General features: G+C 37.0%; 1 protein-coding gene across 1 annotated transcript in view; it reads right to left on the bottom strand.

The window, feature by feature from the left end:
• Positions 1 to 5,791: 5,791 nt before the first annotated feature.
• The window catches only part of LOC134671515 (parapinopsin-like), a 78,245-nt gene continuing 60,709 nt past the window's right edge, over positions 5,792 to 23,327 (bottom strand). Inside the window, exons 6-7 of the mRNA XM_063529380.1 lie at positions 8,335 to 8,424; positions 5,792 to 8,262 (exon numbers count right to left, since the gene is read on the bottom strand). Of these exons, the coding sequence (XP_063385450.1) occupies positions 7,519 to 8,262; positions 8,335 to 8,424 (834 nt within the window). The 3' untranslated portion in view covers positions 5,792 to 7,518. The remainder of the gene's footprint in view (positions 8,263 to 8,334; positions 8,425 to 23,327) is intronic.

Below are 23,327 nucleotides of genomic sequence, written 5' to 3'. Positions count from 1 at the left end.
TAACGGGTGAGCAAAGTTAAAGAGGCACCACCATTTTATAATTAGAGTAATCTTCTTTATATATATATACATCACCATGGATTTGTCTTCTAATAATATCCCTAAATACAAAGATTCAAGTCCACCACTTGAAATTTTTTTTTGATATCCATACAAACTTTCAACCCCTTTTTCACGACCTTAGGGGATGAATTTTCAAAAACGCTGAAATTAGTTTTCTTGTATTTTAATAATATATCTTTTTACGAAGTTTCAAATTCCTAGCTTAAAAGAAAACTTTAACCCCATACATACTTTCATCCCCTTTTTAACCCCCTTAGGGGTTGAATTTCTCAAAATCGCTTCTTATCTCTTGTACACTTTATAAATGCAACCTGGCGCGCAAATTTCAACTTTCTGGCTTTTGTAGTTTCGGCTCTGCGTTGATGAATCAGTCAGTCAGTAAGTCACGACAGTATATATATATATATATATATATATATATAATAATAATATAATATAATATAATATAATATAATATATTATTATATAATATTATATAATATAATATTAATATATATCTATATATATAAATGCAAGTGTCCTGACTGACTGACTGACTGACTGATTCATCAACGCAGAGCCGAAACTACAAAAGCCAGAAAGTTGAAATTTGCGCGCCAGGTTGCATTTATAAAGTGTACAAGAGATAAGAAGCGATTTTGAGAAATTCAACCCCTAAGGTCGTGAAAAAGGGGTTGAAAGTTTGTATGGATATCAAAAAAAAATTTCAAGTGGTGGACTTGAATCTTTGTATTTAGGGATATTATTAGAAGACAGGAAAAGTAATTTCAGCGTTTTGTAAAATTCATCCCCTAACAGGGTTAAAAGGGGGTTGAAAATTTTAATCCATTACAAATGCTTTGAAACTTCTTAAAAAGGCATAATAGCTTATTACAAAAAAAAGTGGTGGCAACGTTTTTGGAAATTCAACCCCTAAGGGGGTTAAAAAGGGGATGAAAGTTCGTCTACGGGGCCAAATTTTTTTAAGCTAGGAACTTGAAACTTTGTAAAAAAGTATCAAATTCAAATACAAGAAAACTAATTTCAGCGTTTTAGAAAATTCATCCCTCAAGGTGGTGAAAAAGGGGTTGAAAGTTTGTATGGATATCAATTTTTTTTTCGAGCGCGGGACTTGAATCTTTGTATTTAGGGATATTATTAGAAGACGATTAAAGTAATTTCAGCGTTTTGTAAAATTTATCCCCTAACAGGGTTAAAAAGGGGATGAAAGTTTGTATGGGGTTAAAGTTTTATTTTGAGTTAGGAATTAGAAACTTAGTTAAATGATATATTATTAAAATACAAGAAAACTAATTTGGGGCATTCCATGAAATCATCTACCGTTTGTCCCGTACAAACGTGAATTTTCTGAAGATTTGCAGGTATAAGAGTTTCTTTTTTATGACAATTAGTCAAAAATATGCACAGAAAAATAATCGATTGCTTTAAATGCCGAAAAAAAAGTCGCAACACAGGAAATAAAATGCGTTTGTATGGGACAGCCCGTGGAATGCTCCTTCAGCGTTTTTGAAAATTCATCCCCTAAGGTGGTGAAAAAGGGGTTGAAAGTTTGTATGGATATCAAACATTTTTTCGAGTGTGGGACTTGAATCTTTGTATTTAGGGATATTATTAGAAGACAGGAAAAGTAATTTCAGCGTTTTGTAAATTTCATCCCCTAACAGGGTTAAAAAGGGGTTGAAAGTTTGTATGGATATCAAACATTTTTTCGAGTGTGGGACTTGAATCTTTGTATTTAGGTATATTATTAGAAGACAGAAAAAGTAATTTCAGCGTTTTGTAAATTTCATTCCCTAACAGGGTTAAAAAGGGGTTGAAAGTTTGAATCCACTACAAATGGTTTTGAAATTTCTTAGAAAGGCATGATAGCCGATTACAAAAAAAATGCATCGTTTTTGGAATTTCAACCCTTAAGGGGGTTAAAAAGGGGATGAAAGTTCGTCTGCGGGAGCAAATTTTATTTTAAGCAAGGAACTTGAAACTTTGTAAAAACGTTTTAAATTAAAATACAAGAAAACTAATTTCAGCGTTTTTGAAAATTCATCCCCTAAGCTGGTGAAAAAGGGGTTGAAAGTTTGTATGGATATCATACATTTTTTCGAGCGCGAGATTTGAATCTTTGCATTTGGGGATATTATTAGAAGACAATAAAAGTGATTTCAGCGATTTGTTAAATTCATCCCCTAACAGGGTTAAAATGGGGTTCAAAGTTTGAATCCATTACAAATGCTTTGAAACTTCTTAGAAAGACATAATAGCCGATTACAAAAAGAAAGTAATTGCAACGTTTTTGGAAATTCAATCCCTAAGGAGGTGAAATAGGGGTTGAAAGTTTGTCTTGGGATGTAAATTTAATTTTTAGCTAGGAACTTGAACTTTTTGCAAAAAAAGGGTATTAAATTAAAAAACATGAAAACTAATTCAAGCATTTTTGAAAATCATCCCCCAAGGTGGTGAGAAAGGAGTTGAAAGTTTGTATGGAGATCAGATATTTTGTGAGCGGAACTTGAATCTGTCTGAAATTTTATTTTAAGCTAGGAACTTGAAACTTTGTAAAAAAGTACCAAATTCAAATACAAGAAAACTAATTTCAGCGTTTTAGAAAATTCATCCCCCAAGGTGGTGAAAAAGGGGTTGAAAGTTTGTATGGATATCAAAAATTTTTTCGAGCGCGGGACTTGAATCTTTGTATTTAGGGATATTATTAGAAGACAATAAAAGTAATTTCAGCGTTTTGTAAAATTCATCCCCTAACAGGGTTAAAAAGGGGATGAAAGTTTGTATGGGGTTAAAGTTTTCTTTTGAGCTAGGAATTTGAAACTTCGTAAAAAGATATATTATTAAAATACAAGAAAACTAATATCAGCGTTTGTGAAAATTCATCCTCTAAGGTGGTGAAAAAGGGGTTGAAAGTTTGTATGGATATCAAACATTTTTTCGAGTATGGGACTTGAATCTTTGTATTTAGGGATATTATTAGAAGACAGGAAAAGTAATTTCAGCGTTTTGTAAAATTCATCCCCTAACAGGGTTAAAAAGGGGTTGAAAATTTTAATACATTACAAATGCTTTGAAACTTCTTAGAAAGGCATAATAGCCGATTTCAAAAAAAAGTGATTGCAACGTTTTTGGAAATTCAACCCCTAAGGGGGTTAAAAAGGGGATGAAAGTTCGTCTTCGGGTGCAAATTTTATTCTAAGCTAGCAACTTGAAACTTTGTAAAAAGGTATTAAATTAAAATACAAGAAAACTAATTCAAGCATTTTTGTAAATCATCCCCCAAGGTGGTGAGAAAAGGGTTGAAAGTTTGTATGGAGATCGGATATTTTGTGAGTGCGGAACTTGAATCTTTGTATAAGGGCATATTCCCATAATAGGTACCTATTATGAGAATACAAGAAAAGTAATTTCAGCAACCAACATCAAAATTCACTTGACTTAAAACTTCATACAACTTTGCTAAAAAAGAAAAGTACTTAATTTCAACATTGCTTGGATATGAAAATTATAGGTACTAAAGATGTAAAATGTTGAAGATAAAGATTCCACGCGGACGAAGTCGCGGGCAACAGCTAGTCATAGATAAATTTATAATATCAGAAGTGTTAACGTACCACTAACCCACAATAGGATTTTTAGATTCGATCGGTAGAATAAAAACGTAAGTTGTCTTTATTTCAATAGTAGGTACCTAAGTACCTACATAATGGATTGATTTTATGAACTTCAAGTGGTGGTTTATGTGTTTCGAATGCAGTTTTGTAGCTGTAAGAAGCTTAGACTTTCGTTACATTAATGCTTTGTAGTGTTCTTTTAAATTATCAAGATAATTTAAAGCTAAAAAATATATATACGGTAGTTTTATTATCCATGACTGCTTAGTTGTATAATCAGCGAAAAATCAAAAAACAAAGTAAAATTTTACATCAATTCATTGTAAAAGTATTGAATTTAGTTTGGTTTGTTTTAATGAATGTAGGTAACCTACGTTTTGCCAACGACGGTAAAATAGTTAATACTCGTACCTAGATGGATGAGTAATTCGAGTATCTGACTCTAGGTACGTGTTTTTTGCAAAAGTATTTGGAATATAACCATAATTTTCCATATCATTTGAATGGTACAATTATTTTAGTCGGTTGCTATTACGACATCTACCTACAATGAAATTATAATTATTGTAGTACTTATTAAAGCGGCAGACTTTAGATTTTGGAATGAGTTCATAAGTTGATAGTTATGTACCCGTCGATTTAATGGCTATTTAGCACAGATTATTGTTTTATATGTACCTATTATCTATAAATGATCAACATTATTGTCATCAAATTGCAACGTCGTGAGAAAATTGATACATTTATGAGTAGATAGGTACATATTTGAAATGCCTATTATATTGATATTTTTATGTTTTATGATTACAGATTGATGTGTGGACTTGTGCTGGTGGTCAGTGATCGGAAATTTGTGCTATTGAATTATGTCTTATTTATTTCATTAAATATAGGACATGTCTAGCCTATCGCGGTTAATTGGGACGGAATAAGCGACGTTAATATGAGCTTGGGTCACATGGAGGAGTCATTTGTGTATGACGTGTTGGCGTCATTCGTATGACATGGAGGTGTCATTTGTGTATGACGTGTTGGCGTCATTTGTATGACATGGAGGTGTCATTTGTGTATGACGTGTTGGCGTCATTTGTATGACATGGAGGTGTCATTTGTGTATGACGTGTTGGCGTCATTTGTATGACATGGAGGTGTCATTTGTATATGACGTGTTGGCGTCATTTGTGTGTGACGTGGAGGCGTCATTAATGTGACATGGATTTGTCATTTGTGTGACATGGATTTATCATTTGTGTGACCTGGATTTCATTTGTGTGACGTGTTGGCGTCATTGATGTTGTTTTGTATGACGTGGAGACGTCATTGGAACTGAATTTTTTGACATTGGGGCGTCATTGAGTTTAAGTTCTATATGACACGAATGTGCGTCATTTCTACTACTTAAGCATTCGTCATTGGAGTTTCGTTTTGTGTAACGCGGGTATGCGTCTGATGAAGATGACCTTTTATTTAGATTTGAAAATGTAGAGATGTTTGGAACAAGTAATATACATAGTATAGCGCGAGTGTACGTTAATGAAGTTCAGCATACCTGCTGGACCTAAAAGTACTTAAAAAAAAAAACTGATGCCGTAAGTTTCTGACAGGCTAATGGTTATCGTTTAATGCAGATCATGTGCAAAGACTATTGCAGTGCAGCACTTTTGTGCTGCGATGGGAACTAAGGTCATGGGCTATTGATATGCAAGTTGGATGGACTGGATAATGGGCTATGGGAAGAGACTAGCGGACACCTGCCGTGACAATCAGTCTCAAAATTGTGTAAGACAGGTGGTGACTCGCCTACTCATTTAGTGGGCCCTACAACGGCCGCACGCACGGTGCGACAATAGGGCAACACTTCGGAGCGGCTGTAAGGTTGTCCAGAGGTGAGTCTGCAGTAGCCAGATCCCGGTGATACGTTCAGCAGGCCGCCGGCGTTATGACATTTTACACTTCCAACCTGGAACATAGGTCCCGCTCTTGCGACTCCACTCTGGCCGGCCAATCAAGGCAAGCACAGAGGCGAGGGCCAGATGACAGGGCCCTCTGGAATAGGGGTCCGCGGTGTCGCCACTCACCGTCAGCTCGCCACAAGCTGCCCCCGCGGGGTTATTATTATTATTCTCTTTATTTATTTTTCGTCTTAAGTTAGGTTAGGTTAGGTTATGTAAAATGTAATAAAATTGGTAATCATTTCACATTGAAATGGTGTTATAATTTTGGTGATCAATCATTATTTTAGGGTGGTAAAATATATTTTTTTGGTATTAAATTCTACTAAATCTGGTGATCAGTTAAGTAGCAGCCAAAAAAAATTTGAGGTGCCTAATAGGTAGGTATTGATATTATGCCGTAAATTTCCGAAATTAAAAAAAAGGTAATTTAATTTAAAATTCACATAAAATAACTTGACACTTTCTAGTTTTTCTTTTGGCTTTCAACTCGCTCAAATACAATTTTTTCTCAAACAACGAACAAAATTGATAATTTCATTGCCAAAGCAGCGATTGCTTTTAGTTTCAGCAATTAAAAGCAAAAGGTTTTTTCTCGTGGACGGAATAGTCCCTATGACGGAATTAGCCACATTTACCTTATATGAAAACTCTTACCATTACTTTTACATAGATTAAGGACGATCCTTACTTCAGCATACTCTTTTAGAGCCTATTTATTTAAGTTTACACAATTAGATTCTCTAAAGAATTTTCCGGAAAAAAGAATTTTGAATTTCACGAGTATAATGCATCTATGTATTCGTACACTGCACTGCACGGCATTTATGCCATGTATTTTGGGTGTGGTCATGCTTAATTAGGCTGTGTAGGTAACAAGCGTTTTGCAGCTCGGTATAATTACAGCTTCTCGGAACACGAAACACGGTGTCCGCTCTAAAATCGTTTATCATCCCCGGACACAAACACAAATTGGCCATAAATTTTACAAAATCTAAATTTTTTAAACGCAACTTTTCCAACAGCCTGTTATGATTTGATTTATCGACTTGTGCAAGTAATTGCTTTACTAAGAGATACGTTTAAAATCGTGCATGCTTATTTAGGTTTGAACGAATTATATACCTTTTTTAATTCCCCCTTAAAGGGAACCCTACTGGCCCAATGGAGTAAATATAGCCTTTTAAACCAGTCTGTGGGTTACCTCAAGGCTTGACCTTAGGACCAACGATGTAATCAGAATATAATATATGAATTCTTTAAAAACATCAACTAGTCGTTGTACATTTACTATCTCGGTCGACCTCGTTCGTCTGACATCTAAAATTTATTAAAACGACAAAATATTAACATTAACCATCAATCATCGTAGTTCACCGAAATTTTAGAAAATATAATTATACTTACATTTAAAAATTTCGTAGTTGTTTCTCGCGAAGCGCTAAAATCGTATTAAAAATCCGAATATCAAACTACACAAACTCAAGGAATGATCCTTATTCTAGTTAAAAAATAATTTTTAATCCTATATTATAATAATTGGCAACTTCCTTGTAATCTTCATCGCAGAGACACGTAGGTTCGAATGAACACTGGTTCTGGTTACTCGAATTCATGAGTTATGTAATCTTTCCAAATACTGAATTCCAAACATTTTCAATACCTGTTCATTTTCGTTTGGCACTCAAATCTATATCACAGACATTTGACGATAGCTCTTTTCTTTAAAACTGCCGACCGGCACAGCACCTAATAACCCTTCCAATAAGAGAGGATTACAGAAATATAATTATACTACACTCCTTCGATCACGCATTACAAAATATAAATAATTGAAAACTTTCTTCTTCGAATCCACTAGACTAGTCCTTACTTCCTTACCCTTTCAGCTACAAATCGTCTTTTTCACTTTCGTTTTTATCGAAACGACACAGATAGCTCTTGATGTTATCTTGACCGAGTTTAGGATTGTGACCGATGAACTTGCTTACTACAGTATTCTTAAACAAAGTTTTAGATTGATTCAGTGACTCTAGTTTACTTTCTATAGAGAGTTTTCTCTTATTGCTATGGTTAGAAACGCCGCTGAAGTCGAGGGAATAGCTATGTGTGATCAGTTTCGGTTTCTTAGTGACTTGGAACTCAGTGAGGTTGTTATCGTCTGGAGAGTCTGTAGCATGTTCCTCGAAGGCTAGATTGCCGTAAACGTTTTTCATCATGTAGGTGACGTTGTCGAGCTTGCCCGTTGTCTGTCTGTCTTCGAATAGCCTTGAAGATTCGTCGTAATCCTGTTTCCTACTGCTGCTGTCGTCTTCGTGCGTAGTCTCGACAGATCTTTCAGCTTCTGACGAAGTTCTGTTTTCTTTAATCGTGCACAGCTCTGTTTCTCTAAGAAAGTTCCTTACGGTCCCGTTATTTGTGACTTCTGAGGTATCTTCGGCGATAATTACTTTTTTATTTTTAGACTTTTTAAGGATGATTGAGACGTTGGTCTCTGAGCATTGTCGGGAAGAATCGTTGAGGCAGGACATTCTGTGGGCGGGGGACATTAGAGTATTGTCGTATCCTTTTTCTGTTTGAGAGAGCCCTCCCTTGCTATGATGGCCGAAGAAACGTTTGATGGATTGCCGAAACTGTAAACAAAAAAGGTTTGTGAAACAAACGGAAAATATATTTTAGCGGGGGTCGAGTGAGGTAATTGTTACCTGAGTATTCATTCCGACGTAGATTAGAGGGTCGTAGCAAATGGAACTTTTAGCGACGAGTGCCGGTATGACGCCCACTCCCGGCGAAATCTGGAAGGAAAATAGCCTTTAACCGAATGCCACTTTTAACAGCCACAACAATGTTTCGGAAACTTCGAAGAACTCTTGTTTGTAGTTTAAGGAGCTTAAGCACTTCCGCTAACAGATAAGATTTACTCGGATCTATATCTGAATCCCTAAAGTTTTTTCTCCTATCTTTGCATTCCCTAATATTGTTTGTCATAATGATCAGTTGTCCTAACACTCGTATACCCTAATTTTGGTTTCCCTTTTATCGACTGGCCGATTTTTTTTTGTCCTAATATGTTTTTCCCTAATGGCACTTTCCATATTGGGTATTTATCCTAATGTTATGTAGCATAATTCTTTTTTTGCCTAATTATTGTTAGGCCTAAAAATTATATATCCTAACCATCATGTTACCTAATTTTACTTAGCCTATCGTTTCTTGACCTAATACTCGTATATCCTAATTTAAATTTCCCTCCTAACCTAACCAATGACAGCATTTCATTTTTGCGAGGATCGCAGTTCTAACCTAACCTAACCCACTTTTGTGACAGCAGTTCGTTTTTTCGAGGGTCACAGTTCTAACCTAACCCACTTTTGTGGCAGCACTTCGTTTTTTTGAGGGTCACAGTTCTAACCTAACCTAACCCACTTTTGTGGCAGCAGTTCGTTTTTTCGAGGGTCACAGTTCTAACCTAACCTAACCCACTTTTGTGGCAGCAGTTCGTTTTTTTGAGGGTCACAGTTCTAACCTAACCTAACCCACTTTTGTGGCAGCAGTTCGTTTTTTCGAGGGTCACAGTTCTAACCTAACCTAACCCACTTTTGTGGCAGCAGTTCGTTTTTTTGAGGGTCACAGTTCTAACCTAACCTAACCCACTTTTGTGGCAGCAGTTCGTTTTTTCGAGGGTCACAGTTCTAACCTAACCTAACACACTTTTGTGGCAGCAGTTCGTTTTTTTGAGGGTCACAGTTCTAACCTAACCTAACCCACTTTTGTGACAGCAGTTCGTTACCATTCATTATGGAAAGTAATTGTTATGATAATTGATCAATAGGAAAAGTAACTGTTATGATAATAGATCATTAGGGCAATAGCCATTAGGTCAAAACAGTTAGAGCATGTTATTTTGTGCCAAACATTGTTAGGGATTTCGAAAATATGGTAAAATACTTTAGGGATCTTGATAGTTATGGTATAAATGCTTAGGTCAAATGATTCTTAGGCTAACCATTACATTATGGAAAATAATCGTTATGACAATTGATCGTTAGGGCATGTGCCCATTAGGACAAACCAGTTAGAGCAAGTGACTTTAGGACAAACGTTGTTAGGGATTCAGAATGACACCCGATTTACTCTAAGACAATGAATCTTTCACAAATATTAAGACTAGTATTTCGAAAAATATTTGCTTGCTCATCTCTCTGTGATTTGACATTGTCCACTCAATTTCAATACAAACTTTCATGATATTCTTTGTAACAATGATTTTGGGAAATATAAAAATAATCAACGCGTCTTCTTAGCCATTTTCAAGCAAAAGGCTTTTCATTTCATTTCATTTATTTATTGCAATCATGTTCATTACATACAGATGTTAAATAAAATATAGTCAGTACATGATACCCTGTTAGGGCACAGCAAATTTCAGGCAGGCTTTCTGTCGGTTGTGAAAAGGCCCTACCTACTGCCATAAGGGTGCAATTATAAACGCCCTTCCCTACAACTGTGTAACCTGAAATCGTCGGAAATGTAAGCCCCTTACCGTGGTAAGGGTACAATACTTGGGTACACATCTACCTGCTCGTAATGAGGGCAGCGGTTGCAAGGATCTTTGAAGAGTAAAATACGAGTAAACAAAATGGAAAAATTGTACTTTTTATAACCTGTACGTATTAATGAACTAATCTTTGAATAAAATTTCAATTTCAATTTTAAATTTTAAATTTTTTTTACTTGACATTGTTTAATAATTTGACTTTTTTATTGATGTAATCTCAGTAATCTGTAGTACTATGGTACTACTATTTTTCATTTCTATTATGTTTCTATTATTATTAATTCTTTTTGACATTGTTTATGATCGTATTCTAAATGTGCCAGGAGGACTTAAGAATGATAGTGCTGGATTTATCCCAAACTGCAATTTCATTTAAAATGTGCCATACGATAAATAAATTTCAAATACTGTCTTAAAGTCTAGGAAATATTACGTACACTCATAAATCCGCATTTCAGTATTTTGATACTCGCCGTTAAGTTCGTATATTTTGTAACTTTCTAGGGAAAGTTTGGACTAAAACTGTCGGAAACTCTGTCTTATTTACAATGCCGCAAGGAAGGCATTAAGTACCTAAATAAAATAATTCTTGGTGTATGATGTAAGGTAAACGTACTAGTGTTCGACATGCTAACGCCCAATAGATGACACCTTGCTGTCACCACTATTGACGCTGACTTAAGTTTTAAGATGACATTTACTGGGACCGCGTCGAGCACCAGTACGTTTACCTTATGATGGGAATACAAAATTGGATAAAGTTTTTTTTCAATATTAAGTCGGTGGCAAATAAGTATATGGCCCACCTTAATGGTAAGCAGTCACCGTAGCTTATGGATGGATGAATGAAAAATAAATTGTGTTTTGATTTTTAGTACACTTTAAAGTTGTGTCAAAGCCGTATCAAGAAGTGTCAATTACAATGTTAATGGCTTACATTGAAGATAATATTCAATTTGTATGAAAAACTCTAAAGACTTATTAATATAACAAAATTTCTAAGAGTTATCGAACAAAAGTTTTAATTATTTGCTTGTTTTAATTAATTGTTGCCACACCCGATAAACAAGGGGTCAAATTCGACATGTACAACTGTCAGATTTCGCATCCACGTCAAATCAACAGTTGATTTTATTGCATACTGAGTGTTGATTCCATCAACGGTGGATAATATCATTAGGTACAATCAAAACTCAACTCTAAACTAAGGGTGGTTCGGTTTGGTTTGCTTGTCACCCTAACTGTGGATTGTTAATGTCAAATTTTGACATTGTACGTATTCGAGAACTTACAGTGGCGGATTTGCAGTCTTTGCCGCCCTAGGCCCCAAGCCTTGTAGCCGCCCCTTTCTCAGCATCAGGACCCATCATATTGACTACATTTAGATCAGGCAACGAAAAGATATATTATAGAGGGTAATGCTTGGGACACATTTTTTACTTAGTAACTTTTTTGGACTCGTTAGGAGGTGAACATATCAAAAGTAGGGGGGTTTGGTTTGAAGGTCACTTTTTTCGGTTTTTCGCTTATTATATCTCAGAAACTATACGTCCTTGTGACATGATCATAGGAACATAGGTTTTACGAAAAAAATAAGCAAATACCTATTCATTTTAAGTGACAGTCTTATCAATAACATTGACTTTTTATGTACCTACAAAAACATTCAAAAAGAAACATAAGAAAACCATTTTGTTTTGCCATTTATTTTCTTGAATAACTGCTAAACTATTTATCCTAAAATTATTAAAAAAAAAAATTGAGATTCTTACAATAAAATTAGCTCTTTGATTTGATATGTCACACGATATAATTTGAAAAACTTTATTTTTAAATTTTCTCATTTACCCCCCAAAAATGGCCTCCATATTGAAAATTCATTTATTTACGTTATATGTCCATCTTTGGGTCACAAACTTACATATGTGTGCCAAACAACTTAATTGGTCCAGCAGTTTCGGAGAAAATAGGCTGTGACATACGGACAGTCAGACGCACGAGTATAAGGGTTCCGTTTTTTCCTTTTGAGATACGGAACCCTATAAACGGGGAACAAGGCGCGAAGGCGTCAACAATATGCGAAATCGACGCCACACTCGCGTTCGCGGCTTCGCGCCGCGATTCGCGCACAAGATAGTCCAAATAAAGTTAGGTAGAAAGTCAAAAATTGTGTTTCAAGCATTTCCCTCTATAGGTACCTTGTTTTGAGAATTCGTTGCCTGGCCTAATTTTGAGTTATTTTTTCTTATCATCAGCGAATTTTTTGTCATAATTTGCCGCCCCTAATATCTCGCCGCCCGCCCTAGGCCCGGGCCTACTGTGCCTTATAGGAAATCCGCCACTGAGAACTTATGATTTTGCCCACATCAACGGGAGATCAACACGATACGTCAAACGTCGCTTGTCGAATAGGGGTCAAGTTTGTGGTGAATTTACAACAATATTGAAGCAACGGAGCGTGTCTGAGTAAAAGGCCTGCTACACGGTCGCCGACAAGCCCCCAAACCGCGTGGCCTTGGTCTGTCCCGGACCGTGTAGACGGTTGTTACCAACAAAATTTGACCAAAACTGTCCAAGGACAGACCAAGGTCAGACGGTTAGAAGGCTTGTCGGCGACCGTGTAGCAAGGGCTTAAGCCCTTGTGCGGGGTCTAAAAGGTCTTTGTTCGAGTAATTATATTGACTTCTGTTGCGCATTTGGCCGCTTTTGGCAGTTAACTACCGGACGATGCCAGCCTTTGTAGAGGCTTTGGCTGAATAATGCACCCCAGAAGCTTCTATTAGGAAACTAGAGAACGTTCTGAGCGTTTCAGTGTGGTCTATAAAGCCAGTATTTTGGAGAGTTAAATTATTTTAGCCACGTCAAATTAAGTTGGAGTAATTATAATGCTCATGTACAGGTATTCGAGATATGAGGAAAAATTCGAAACAAGTGCGAGTCGGACTCGCGCACGAAGGGTTCCGTACCATAATGAAAAAAAAAAACGGAAAAAAAAATGCAAAAAAAACGGTCACCCATCCAAGTACTGACCCCGCCCGACGTTGCTTAACTTTGGTCAAAAATCACGTTTGTTGTATGGGAGCCCCATTTAAATCTTTATTTAATCCTGTTTTTAGTATTTGTTGTTATAGCGGCAACAGAAATACATCATCTGTAAAAATTTCAACTGTCTAGCTATCACGGTTCGTGAGATACAGCCTGGTGACAGACGGACGGACGGACGGACAGCGAAGTCTTAGTAATAGGGTCCCGTTTTACCTTTTGGGTACGGAACCCTAAAAAGGTGCCTGTATCCTCCTATAAAGGGCCACTGAATAGCAGTCCGCCGGACGGTATCGGCCTGTCAGTTGTTCGGAACTGTCAAAATTTTGTTATAACTGACAAGCCGATACCGTCCGGCGGACTGTTAATCAGTGGGCCCCTTATGCCCTCAACCAAACTGACGACCGGTGTCGTAAAACTTCTCATTCATACTTACGTGGTGATGCCAAGAGTGAGAGAGATAGTGATATGACCTCGGTCGTCAGTTTGCTCGACGGATAGTATAGTACGAGTATCCCATACAACCATTTCTAGTCGCCGTTACGACGCGGTGTTGACACATCTTGTGTCGACACCGTCTGTTTCGGTCACAATTCCAGTCGCAGAGTCGTCGCCGTGTCGACACAGTTACCAGAAATGGGGAAGGGTCGACACATGACACAAAGTGACATAAAGTGTGGTCGCCGTGTGCACACATTGTTTCGGGTTTGCGACTACTTTATGCCAAAATCATTCGTTCATTCGTTCATTTCGTTCCTGTCAAATGGAAACTGTCAGATTGAAAAATGCTTAAATAATAATAAGTGACATTAATACGCCATCTCTAAAACGGATTACAAGACGTAATTATATGGACGCGATTCTACGTGCACATCGCCTAAATAGCCTAAAATTAAAATGTCTAAGTTTTAATCATATTTTAGACAGCGGATTTAACAAGTGCTATTCCAGAACGTCAAGCTGACTAAATTTAGCCAGATTTTAGACGGATTCTAAAATTTCTAAGTTGAATTGAGTGTGTTGCCACTTTAAAAAAATAAGTGAACGAATGAATGAATGATATCTGTATAAAAACTGTAAAATCGTATTTTCTTTTGGGTGAAATATGATAATTTAATGAATTTTATTCCATTACATATATTTAACACTAGCGTACACACCTTAGACCACTAAAACGTTACTTTTTAATTATGTAATTAAAAATAATTAATCAAATTTTAATAGGCAACATTTAAAAAAATCTGCTGTCAAGTACGAAGAAGTTTGTAAACCTTTTCTGTTGTAGAAAATATTACCCGGGGCTATAGGGTGGTTATTTGGGGGTTTGTGTATAGGGATGTGACTCCCATCTACCGCACCCAATGTATATGGCATTCCAAAATTGTCCTGGAACTCCCGCATTGCCCTGTCTTTCTCCAGTCTGGTCACTGGGAATTTGATCCACTGTGGGGTCAACCTTTCTATAATAACAGGACACACATCTGCCAGACTGCGGCTTATTGTTGGCTGACTTTGAGCTAGTATATTAATTTCTCCCACAGCAGTCTGGTAGCTGCCATGGGCAAAAAAGTTCAGTGCACTTAGGACCTTTAAATGTGGTGGCACCGTCCCCGCTCGTAGCGCATCGCCTTCACACAGAGTGTCCACTACGTGACGGCCCATGGCCCGCGACAGCCTAAACAATTTACGGAACTTCCGCTCGGACCGGTCAAATGGGTTAGACCCGTCTCGCAACCTCTTCAAATAAATTTTTTCACCCTCGCCATACTCCCTCTCTTCGGCCACCACAGCAGCTATGACGTATTCTTCATCCATTTCGAAAAAGAAATTCTGCAAAACTTGACTTTTTTGTGTTATCGTATTTTAAACGGGACTATTTTATTCGCCGCTAAAATTAGTCAGTTTAGCTTGACGTTTCTATGTTTTTGTTTAAAAAAGACATGTACTGAATAGCATTTAAGCAGCTAAACCTAAATTGAATAGACCGCCTAAATTAAGAAACGTCAAATTCAAATTGGTGTTGTCATTTGATTATGACAGCTGCTCATAGAATAGCAAAGTGGTTTAGCGACGCCTAAATAAAATTAGGAGGTTTAGCGGCCGCCGTAGAATCGCGTCAATTGTTTGCATTTATATTACAATAGGACTTAAATTATTATGGGGAATTAAACTGCTCGAGTGATTTGATAAACTAAGTGTAATATAATCAACGCGCCACCACATTGTTTTAGTTTAGCCGGAAATGAAATTGTTTACTTCTCAGTGCCTGTGTTCATAACTATATTATTTGATGCATTTTTAGTACTTCGATGCGTATACTATACTTAAATAACAGAAATAACGCTTTACATACTACGAAACTTGTTAATTATGATGTATAAATATGGTTTAAGACTGAGAAATATTGCAGTCACAAAGTAGTCGCAAATGTTTCGACTTTGTGTCGACTCTGTGTTGACACATGACACGCGCTGTCAAAAGTAATAACAAAGTTACTGGATTTGCAAAATGGCTCCTTGTGTTCATTCGTTTTCAGATATTCTCAAAGTGTAAGAGCCATGCCGTGGAATAAAAAAAAGTTAATCCTCATATTTTAATCGCGATTAATTTAGTCGACCTAACATAGATTGAAATTGCATTAATCTGAATATTAATCGAATAAATTATCGATTAAATCTCGATTGAAAGTTGACAGGGGGACATTTTTGTACGTAAATGGAATAGGACTTGCATGTAAATATTTCCCACCTTTTCGGGGCGGGGACAAATGGGAACACACAATTTTTGGATGTATTCCCATTTATTCCCGCAGGGAACAGATGGAATAGGATTTGAAAGTAAATATTTCCCATTTTTCCCCCCCTTATCGGGCTGGGGACAAATGGGAACACACAATTTTCGGATGTAATCCCATTTATCATTTATCCTCGCAGGAAACAGATGGAATAAGATTTGCATGTAAATATTTCCCATTTATTCCACCTTATCGGGGTGGGGACAAATGGGAACACACAATTTTCAGATGTATTCCCATTTATCCCCGTAGGGAACAGATGGAATAGGATTTGCATGTAAATATTTCCCAATTTTCCCACCTTTTCGGGGTGGGGACAAATGGGAAGATACAATTTTCAGATGTAATCCCATTTATCCACACAGGGAACAAATGGAATAGTATTTGCATGTAAATATTTCCCATTTTTTCCCACCTTATCGGGGTGGGGACAAATGGGAACACACAATTTTCGGACGTAATCCCATTTATCCTCGCAGGGAACAGATGGAATAGGATTTGCATGTAAATATTTCCCATTTTTTCCACCTTATCAGGGTGGGGACAAATGGGAACACACAATTTTCGGATGTATTCCCATTTATCTCCGTAGGGAATAGATGGAATAGGATTTGCATGTAAATATTTCCCATTTTTTCCACCTTATCGGGGTGGGGACAAATGGGAACACACAATTTTCGGATGTATTCCCATTTATCCCCGTAGGGAACAGATGGAATAGGATTTGCATGTAAATATTTCCCAATTTTCCCACCTTTTCGGGGTGGGGACAAATGGGAACACACAATTTTCAGATGTAATCCCATTTATCCCCGCAGGGAACAGATGGAATAGTATTTGCATGTAAATATTTCCCATTTTTTCCCACCTTATCGGGGTGGGGACAAATGGGAACACACAATTTTCAGATGTAATCCCATTTATCCCCGCAGGGAACAGATGGAATAGTATTTGCATGTAAATATTTCCCATTTTTTCCCACCTTATCGGGGTGGGGACAAATGGGAACACACAATTTTCAGATGTAATCCCATTTATCCCCGCAGGGAACAGATGGAATAGTATTTGCATGTAAATATTTCCCATTTTTCCCCCCCTTATCGGGGTGGGGACAAATGGGAACACACAATTTTCGGATGTAATCCCATTTATCATTTATCCTCGCAGGGAACAGATGGAATAAGATTTGCATGTAAATATTTCCCAATTTTCCCACCTTTTCGGGGTGGGGACAAATGGGAACACACAATTTTCAGATGTAATCCCATTTATCCCCGCAGGGAACAGATGGAATAGTATTTGCATGTAAATATTTCCCATTTTTTCCCACCTTATCGGGGTGGGGACAAATGGGAACACACAATTTTCGGATGTATTCCCATTTATCTCCGTAGGGAACAGATGGAATAGGATTTGCATGTAAATATTTCCCATTTTTTCCCACCTTATCGGTATGGGGACAAATGGGAACACACAATTTTCAGATGTACTCCCTGGCGTGACAGGTGCGACATTTCGACAAGTCTCATTGTTGCTGACGTCACAGGCATCCATGGGCTACGGTTATCGCTTACCATCGGGCGGGCCGTATTCCTGTTTGTCACCATCATTGTATTATTTTTAAAAACTTTATTATATCGGCAAAAACATGTATTTCTTTTGCGATGTTTATGATGATAATGATGGAAATTGTCACAAGATTTCAAAGAACTTTCGGTAATTCTTGAGTTCTGTGTCGGAATTTCGTGACAATTGTCGTATTTCTTGTGACAAATGTCATTAGCTTCGCAAAATAACTTATTAACTGGCGATATGGTGGAGTTTTTTTTTTAATTAACATGTTGGTGGCAAACAACCACACCGCCCGTCTGATGGTAAGCGTTTACCGTAGCCCATGGAGGCCTGTGACTTCAATTACAGTGATGTAGACAATAGGGAATATTAGGCAAAGCTCTGCGTAGGTGGCACTAGTAGTACACATACAGTAAACAAACATGCGTCACTACGTCACTCACATATCGCCTATCGTGAAACACGACAATCGAGGGTTCGGTTTCTGCCTCTCTATCACTCTCGCATATTCGAGCGATAAAGAGGCGGATAACTAAATTTCGATTTTCGCGTTTACCGGTAGGCACTTGTTAACAAACCGCCTTGATGCATCAATGTCATATTTTATTGTCTTTGAAAACTTGTCAAAAAACTGTTTAAGGCACAGTATGTATAAGTTAGTCTATGAATTTACTGAGTCGGTAGTGCTGCACTCTGGCGGCAGAACATTGCAGTAATATACCCTATTGTTGGACCTGTCACGTCCTAAAACCTATAAAACAATATTTATGACGACTTTTATGACAACATGCGTAGCCGCCATCTTGGATTATAAAATGGTCATCATTTTCGAATTCTGCACTCCCTAAAACCTATAAATCGACATCCGTGACGACGCAAGTTATCTTTATTTTCAGATCTAACCAATTGCTACAGAATACAAAGGACAAAAAAAGAAGCAAGGAGGTAATGAAACAAGCAAAAATACTGATGATTCCTCGACGCAATTGGATGATTCTTAAATTGTGTCCAGATTTTCTTGTCATAAAAGTTTTTATTTTTCACATATAACTCACACAAGCTCCGTGACATTTCGACCTTGTAATTTTTTAAATGTTTTTGTTTATATATGCGTATCTCACTAGAATAATATAATCAAGGTATGTTTATGTTTGATGGTTGAAATAGTAACTCTAAAAATTATATTTGTGTCTTATATTCCTGCCGAAGACTTTTATTTTTCCTTTTCCTTCTACACAAGTTAGGCCAAGTAATAAGAATTTAGGGCTCTCAATTTTATCTTGACTTCTACACCAGTAAAGCTACGAGGCCATGTTTGGTATCGTTTTCGTATAAATTCACAGTACCAAATTTAGTTATGGTATCACATTGACACCATTCCGAAGTAAAAACATATAAACTTATTAAAATACTTTCTTTTAAACTCCTCTTCACGCTTAAACTGCTGAACAGTTTTAATTTAAAGGTACACATATATTTTGAGTCCCGAGACAGGACATGATAAGTTATGTCAAAAATCATCCTTTAAAGGTGTGAAATGTGGTGCAGGGCGGAATTCAGAATTGAATTCTTGAAGTTAATACTTACTGTTTAAGTTTAGGTTTGAAGTCATGTTTTTTATCATTTTCAACTAAATCAAAGATGTAGAATTGTAGACCATCCCAAATTTCATATAAATCGGTTCAGCGGTTATTGATTGTCCGTACAAATTTTCACGCCACTTTTCACACCTTCAAAAGATGATTTTGGTTATAAGATCTATCCTATGTCCTGTTCCGGGACGCAAACTATTTCTATACCAAATTTCAACGAAATCGGTTCAGCGGTTAAGCGTCAAGGAGTTTAAAAAATACCGGCCAAGTGCGAACCGGACTCCCGTATTAAGGGTTCCGTACATTAAGTCCGCCTCGCGCTTGGCTGCACATTTCTAATAGGTTTTCCTGTCATCTTAATAATCGTGATAGGTAAAGGACTATTTTGTGTATTTTTTTCAAAATTTATGACCTAGTAGTTTCGGAGATAAAGGGGGGGGGGGGGGCAATGGTCATTTTTTGGGTATAAAATCAATTTGTTTACGTCATATGTCCGTCTTTGGGTCTCTAATTTACATATATGTACCAAATTTCAACTTAATTGGTCCAGTAGTTTCCGAGAAAATAGGCTGTGACAGACGGACAGACATACAGACGCACGAGTGATCCTATAAGGGTTCAATTTTTTCCTTTTGAGGTACGGAACCCTAAAAAAATTGTTTTTAAATTTTGTGGAACACGGCCTAGCACCTTCACTGATGTAGAGATCAAGATAAAATTGAGAGCCCTAAATAAAGTTTCAAGAGCGGATATCTCAAAAACTATTCAATATATGGAAAAAATTGACTAAATAAACTTGTAACAAATTAAATTAACTTTCATTTTCTATAAGTGGCCATGTCGCTACGATGCATAGTTTCCGAGATATAATCGAAAAACCGGAAAATGGGACCTTCAAAGCCCCCTCTCTCCCCCCCGCTCAAAGGCTACGGCCGAGGACTTTTGATATGTTCACCTCCTAACTTGTCCAAACCAAGTTAAGGAGCCAAAAATTGTGTTCTGAGCATTTCCCTCTACAACTTTATTGAGCATTCGTTGCCTGACCTAGTAGCGTATTGCATTTCTTTAAAAACTTTTCTGTAAAAGGTTGACGGGTGTTGGGTGTTTATATGGTTTTGGTCGATTTTTATCATTCGCATCGCCCATGATGACTTACTAGAATTACGAGCACACGAGACACTAATAGTAGTTTGACAAACCTTGGTTTTCAAGAGGTATTTTATATTGACATTTGCTGTCACAAATTTGCTGTCAGATTTAGTCGCAAACCGCACGCAAAGTGCACACAAATGTGTCGACACCTTGTTACGGAAAAGTGTAGACACGGCGACGACACTTTGTTTCGAAACAATTCTAGACACATTGTGTGGACTCTGTTACGACACATCTGACATTTAGTTACCACTTTGATGATTCTGCGACTGGAATGGTTATATGGGATGTTTATCTGGGCACCACATATAGGTACAACTATACCAATTTACAAAACTAAACTATTTCCGCTGATTTTTTGAATTTTCTTGGGCCATTTATTGTAAACAACAATTAGGATATCCACTCAACCGTCCGGCCCGCGAAACTGTTTTCCTGTCAACCGTCCGGGTTTTTTTAGCGACGCACGCCCCGCGCAGCGCATTCACAACTTTCTACAAAAATTATAACTACACTGCCATCAAATTTTTTTTAGAGCTAACTATTCAGCCGGCCTAGCCAAGGTTACAATCGCTATCGCTTCGACAACGAAAAGCTTTATGTCTCTCTATCACTCTTCCATATTAGAGCGACAGTGACAGTTGCGTTTCGATCGCTACGGAGCGTAAGCGATTGGCATCTTGGCTACGTGGCCTGTTAGGCAACGTTGTCGCATCAAGAGAATTAGTAAATAATGCCGAAATATTCCGTTAGATGGCTCTGAAATCAAATCTAAACCTGAAATTATATAAACAGCCAAATTTTCCCTCCCTCCCTGGTAACGGGAATGCAGGTATTTTTTGGCTACCAGTTATTTTAGGTCATTCAATATACCTATTGAGGTAAAAGATTTCCTCTCTAAAGATACACAGCCAGATTTGTAGTAGTTTTATGATTTTTGCATGCAAGTACCTACAACCTGTATAGTACAAATAGCAGAATAAGCAACCAATTGTCACTTACCACCTAAGACACTATTGTACCTACTTATTCTTTGCAAATAAATACCTACTTACTTACTATATTGAATGACCTAAAATTTTCACTATACCAAACCATTTTTCCTTGGATGTAAAATCCTATCCCATCAAAAACATTACATGTAAAAAGATGCAAGACTGGCAATGCAATTATTCTACTACAAAAAGGTTTTGAGATGTTATGTAAAACCAAGTCGGTTATAGGTCGGTTTAGTCAGTGCCAGGGGGTGTTAAACCGTATCAATAATTTTTAATACATACAGGGTGATTCATAAGACGTGAGCAGGACAAATCCTGCACACTCAGTAACTGATCGATCACCGTCGTATTTAGGTGAAACAACCACACTTTTTCCTATTTTTTAAGTTTTTGGTGAGGGCAAATTTAATTCTCTACAATCATGGTCACCCTACAATACCTAATTAATAAACATAAAACCTCTTTAACCGTAATGACGGCATTATGATTACAAAGAAAATAAACTGTCAAACTTGAGTGAGATACGAGTTTTCAAAAGTAACTAGACCGTGATGACATTCAATTTGACACAGAATATCGGTAGTTTAGTATTCTAATTGTAGGGTGACCATTCATGTCGTAAATAAATTAATAACTTTTTTTTTCAACACGACTAGAAAATTAACTTTAACCTCACTTATACTGATACGAGACAGTTGCTTATTATTTACGAAATGTGCAGTGTTAGTTCTGCTCACGTCTCCTGAATCATCCTGTATAATGACTTGGCCATCGCACGTCTGCATAATGACACAAGGATCATCGTCAACTAATAAAAATAATTAAAAGTAACGCTAGCGCGCTAATCGCATGCAGTTTGAGCATTATACATATTTTTACGATTACGGTACGAGTAAAGCATTATGTGAAGAAAGGAAGGTATCCGGTATGGAGCAATATTGTCGCTATATGCATTTGGCATGTACCACATGTGTACCAATAGACGCTATAGGTTACAAAGAGCGCTGCAATATTGTGTTGACAGGCATTGTTGGCTCACCGCCAACAGAACATTTTCAATAGACTATCATGTCGATTTAAGTACAATCCAGGGTTATTCGTCGACCGCCATATTGGTAACATCGCCTCGTGATTCATTTCTTTTTTTTTTGCTCATTAATGTTGTTTAAAGTGTAATATTGATAGCGTATTATGCAGTAAATTAATGTGGAAGTGTGCAGATAATGAAAAATTAATCATGAAACGCGTTTAACCACCATTCTGGCGTCAACGCCGGGTAGCCCACGAGGGTCCTTGTAAAGTCCAGCTATCACCTTACAAGAGCTCATAACCCTAATACCGAACAACGTCGTGCTCTACGAGCATTTGGTATTTCTACCTCTAACCGTGGCTGGCTAGAGCCCTAGAGGCCATAATTTGATAGTTTTATACCGTACACTGGCTAAAGTTTATTTATTACAAATAATATTAATTCGATCCCACGTGGGATCCACTTTGACGTTGGCGAAATCATCGACAGTATCGATGGAGCCATATTACCCAAAGATTGATTGATTGAAGTACAATCCAGTTAAATTTGTAACACAGTATAGACAGGTAAGAAATACCTATTCCAACTTTAAAAATATATACAGGGTGTCTCTAAAACTTACGCCACGAGTTAAAGGGCTTATAGAATAGCTAATGGGCTACAAGATTAACAAGTTACCTACCGTTAATGAAAATCTCATTTTTTTCACTTTACTAAGAATCCTGGTTATAAAAGGTATATAAAAGTGCCGATATCTCAAAAACTATGAGATAAATTTGCTTAATCTTGTAGCTCATCAGCTATTCTATAAGTGCTTTAAGTCTTGGCGTTGGTTTAGGGACACTGATATAATATAAAAAAAAATTATGAGTAGGTATTTGTATTGTATAGTAATATCTGGGAGACCGAGCTTTGCTCGGAAAACATATAATAACTCAAAAATGCGCGTTTTTCCAGAGA

The sequence above is a fragment of the Cydia fagiglandana genome, chromosome 15 (genome assembly GCF_963556715.1).
Source record: "Cydia fagiglandana chromosome 15, ilCydFagi1.1, whole genome shotgun sequence".
NCBI classification, from domain to species: domain Eukaryota; kingdom Metazoa; phylum Arthropoda; class Insecta; order Lepidoptera; family Tortricidae; genus Cydia; species Cydia fagiglandana.
This window is presented reverse-complemented; position numbering and strand designations above follow the sequence as displayed.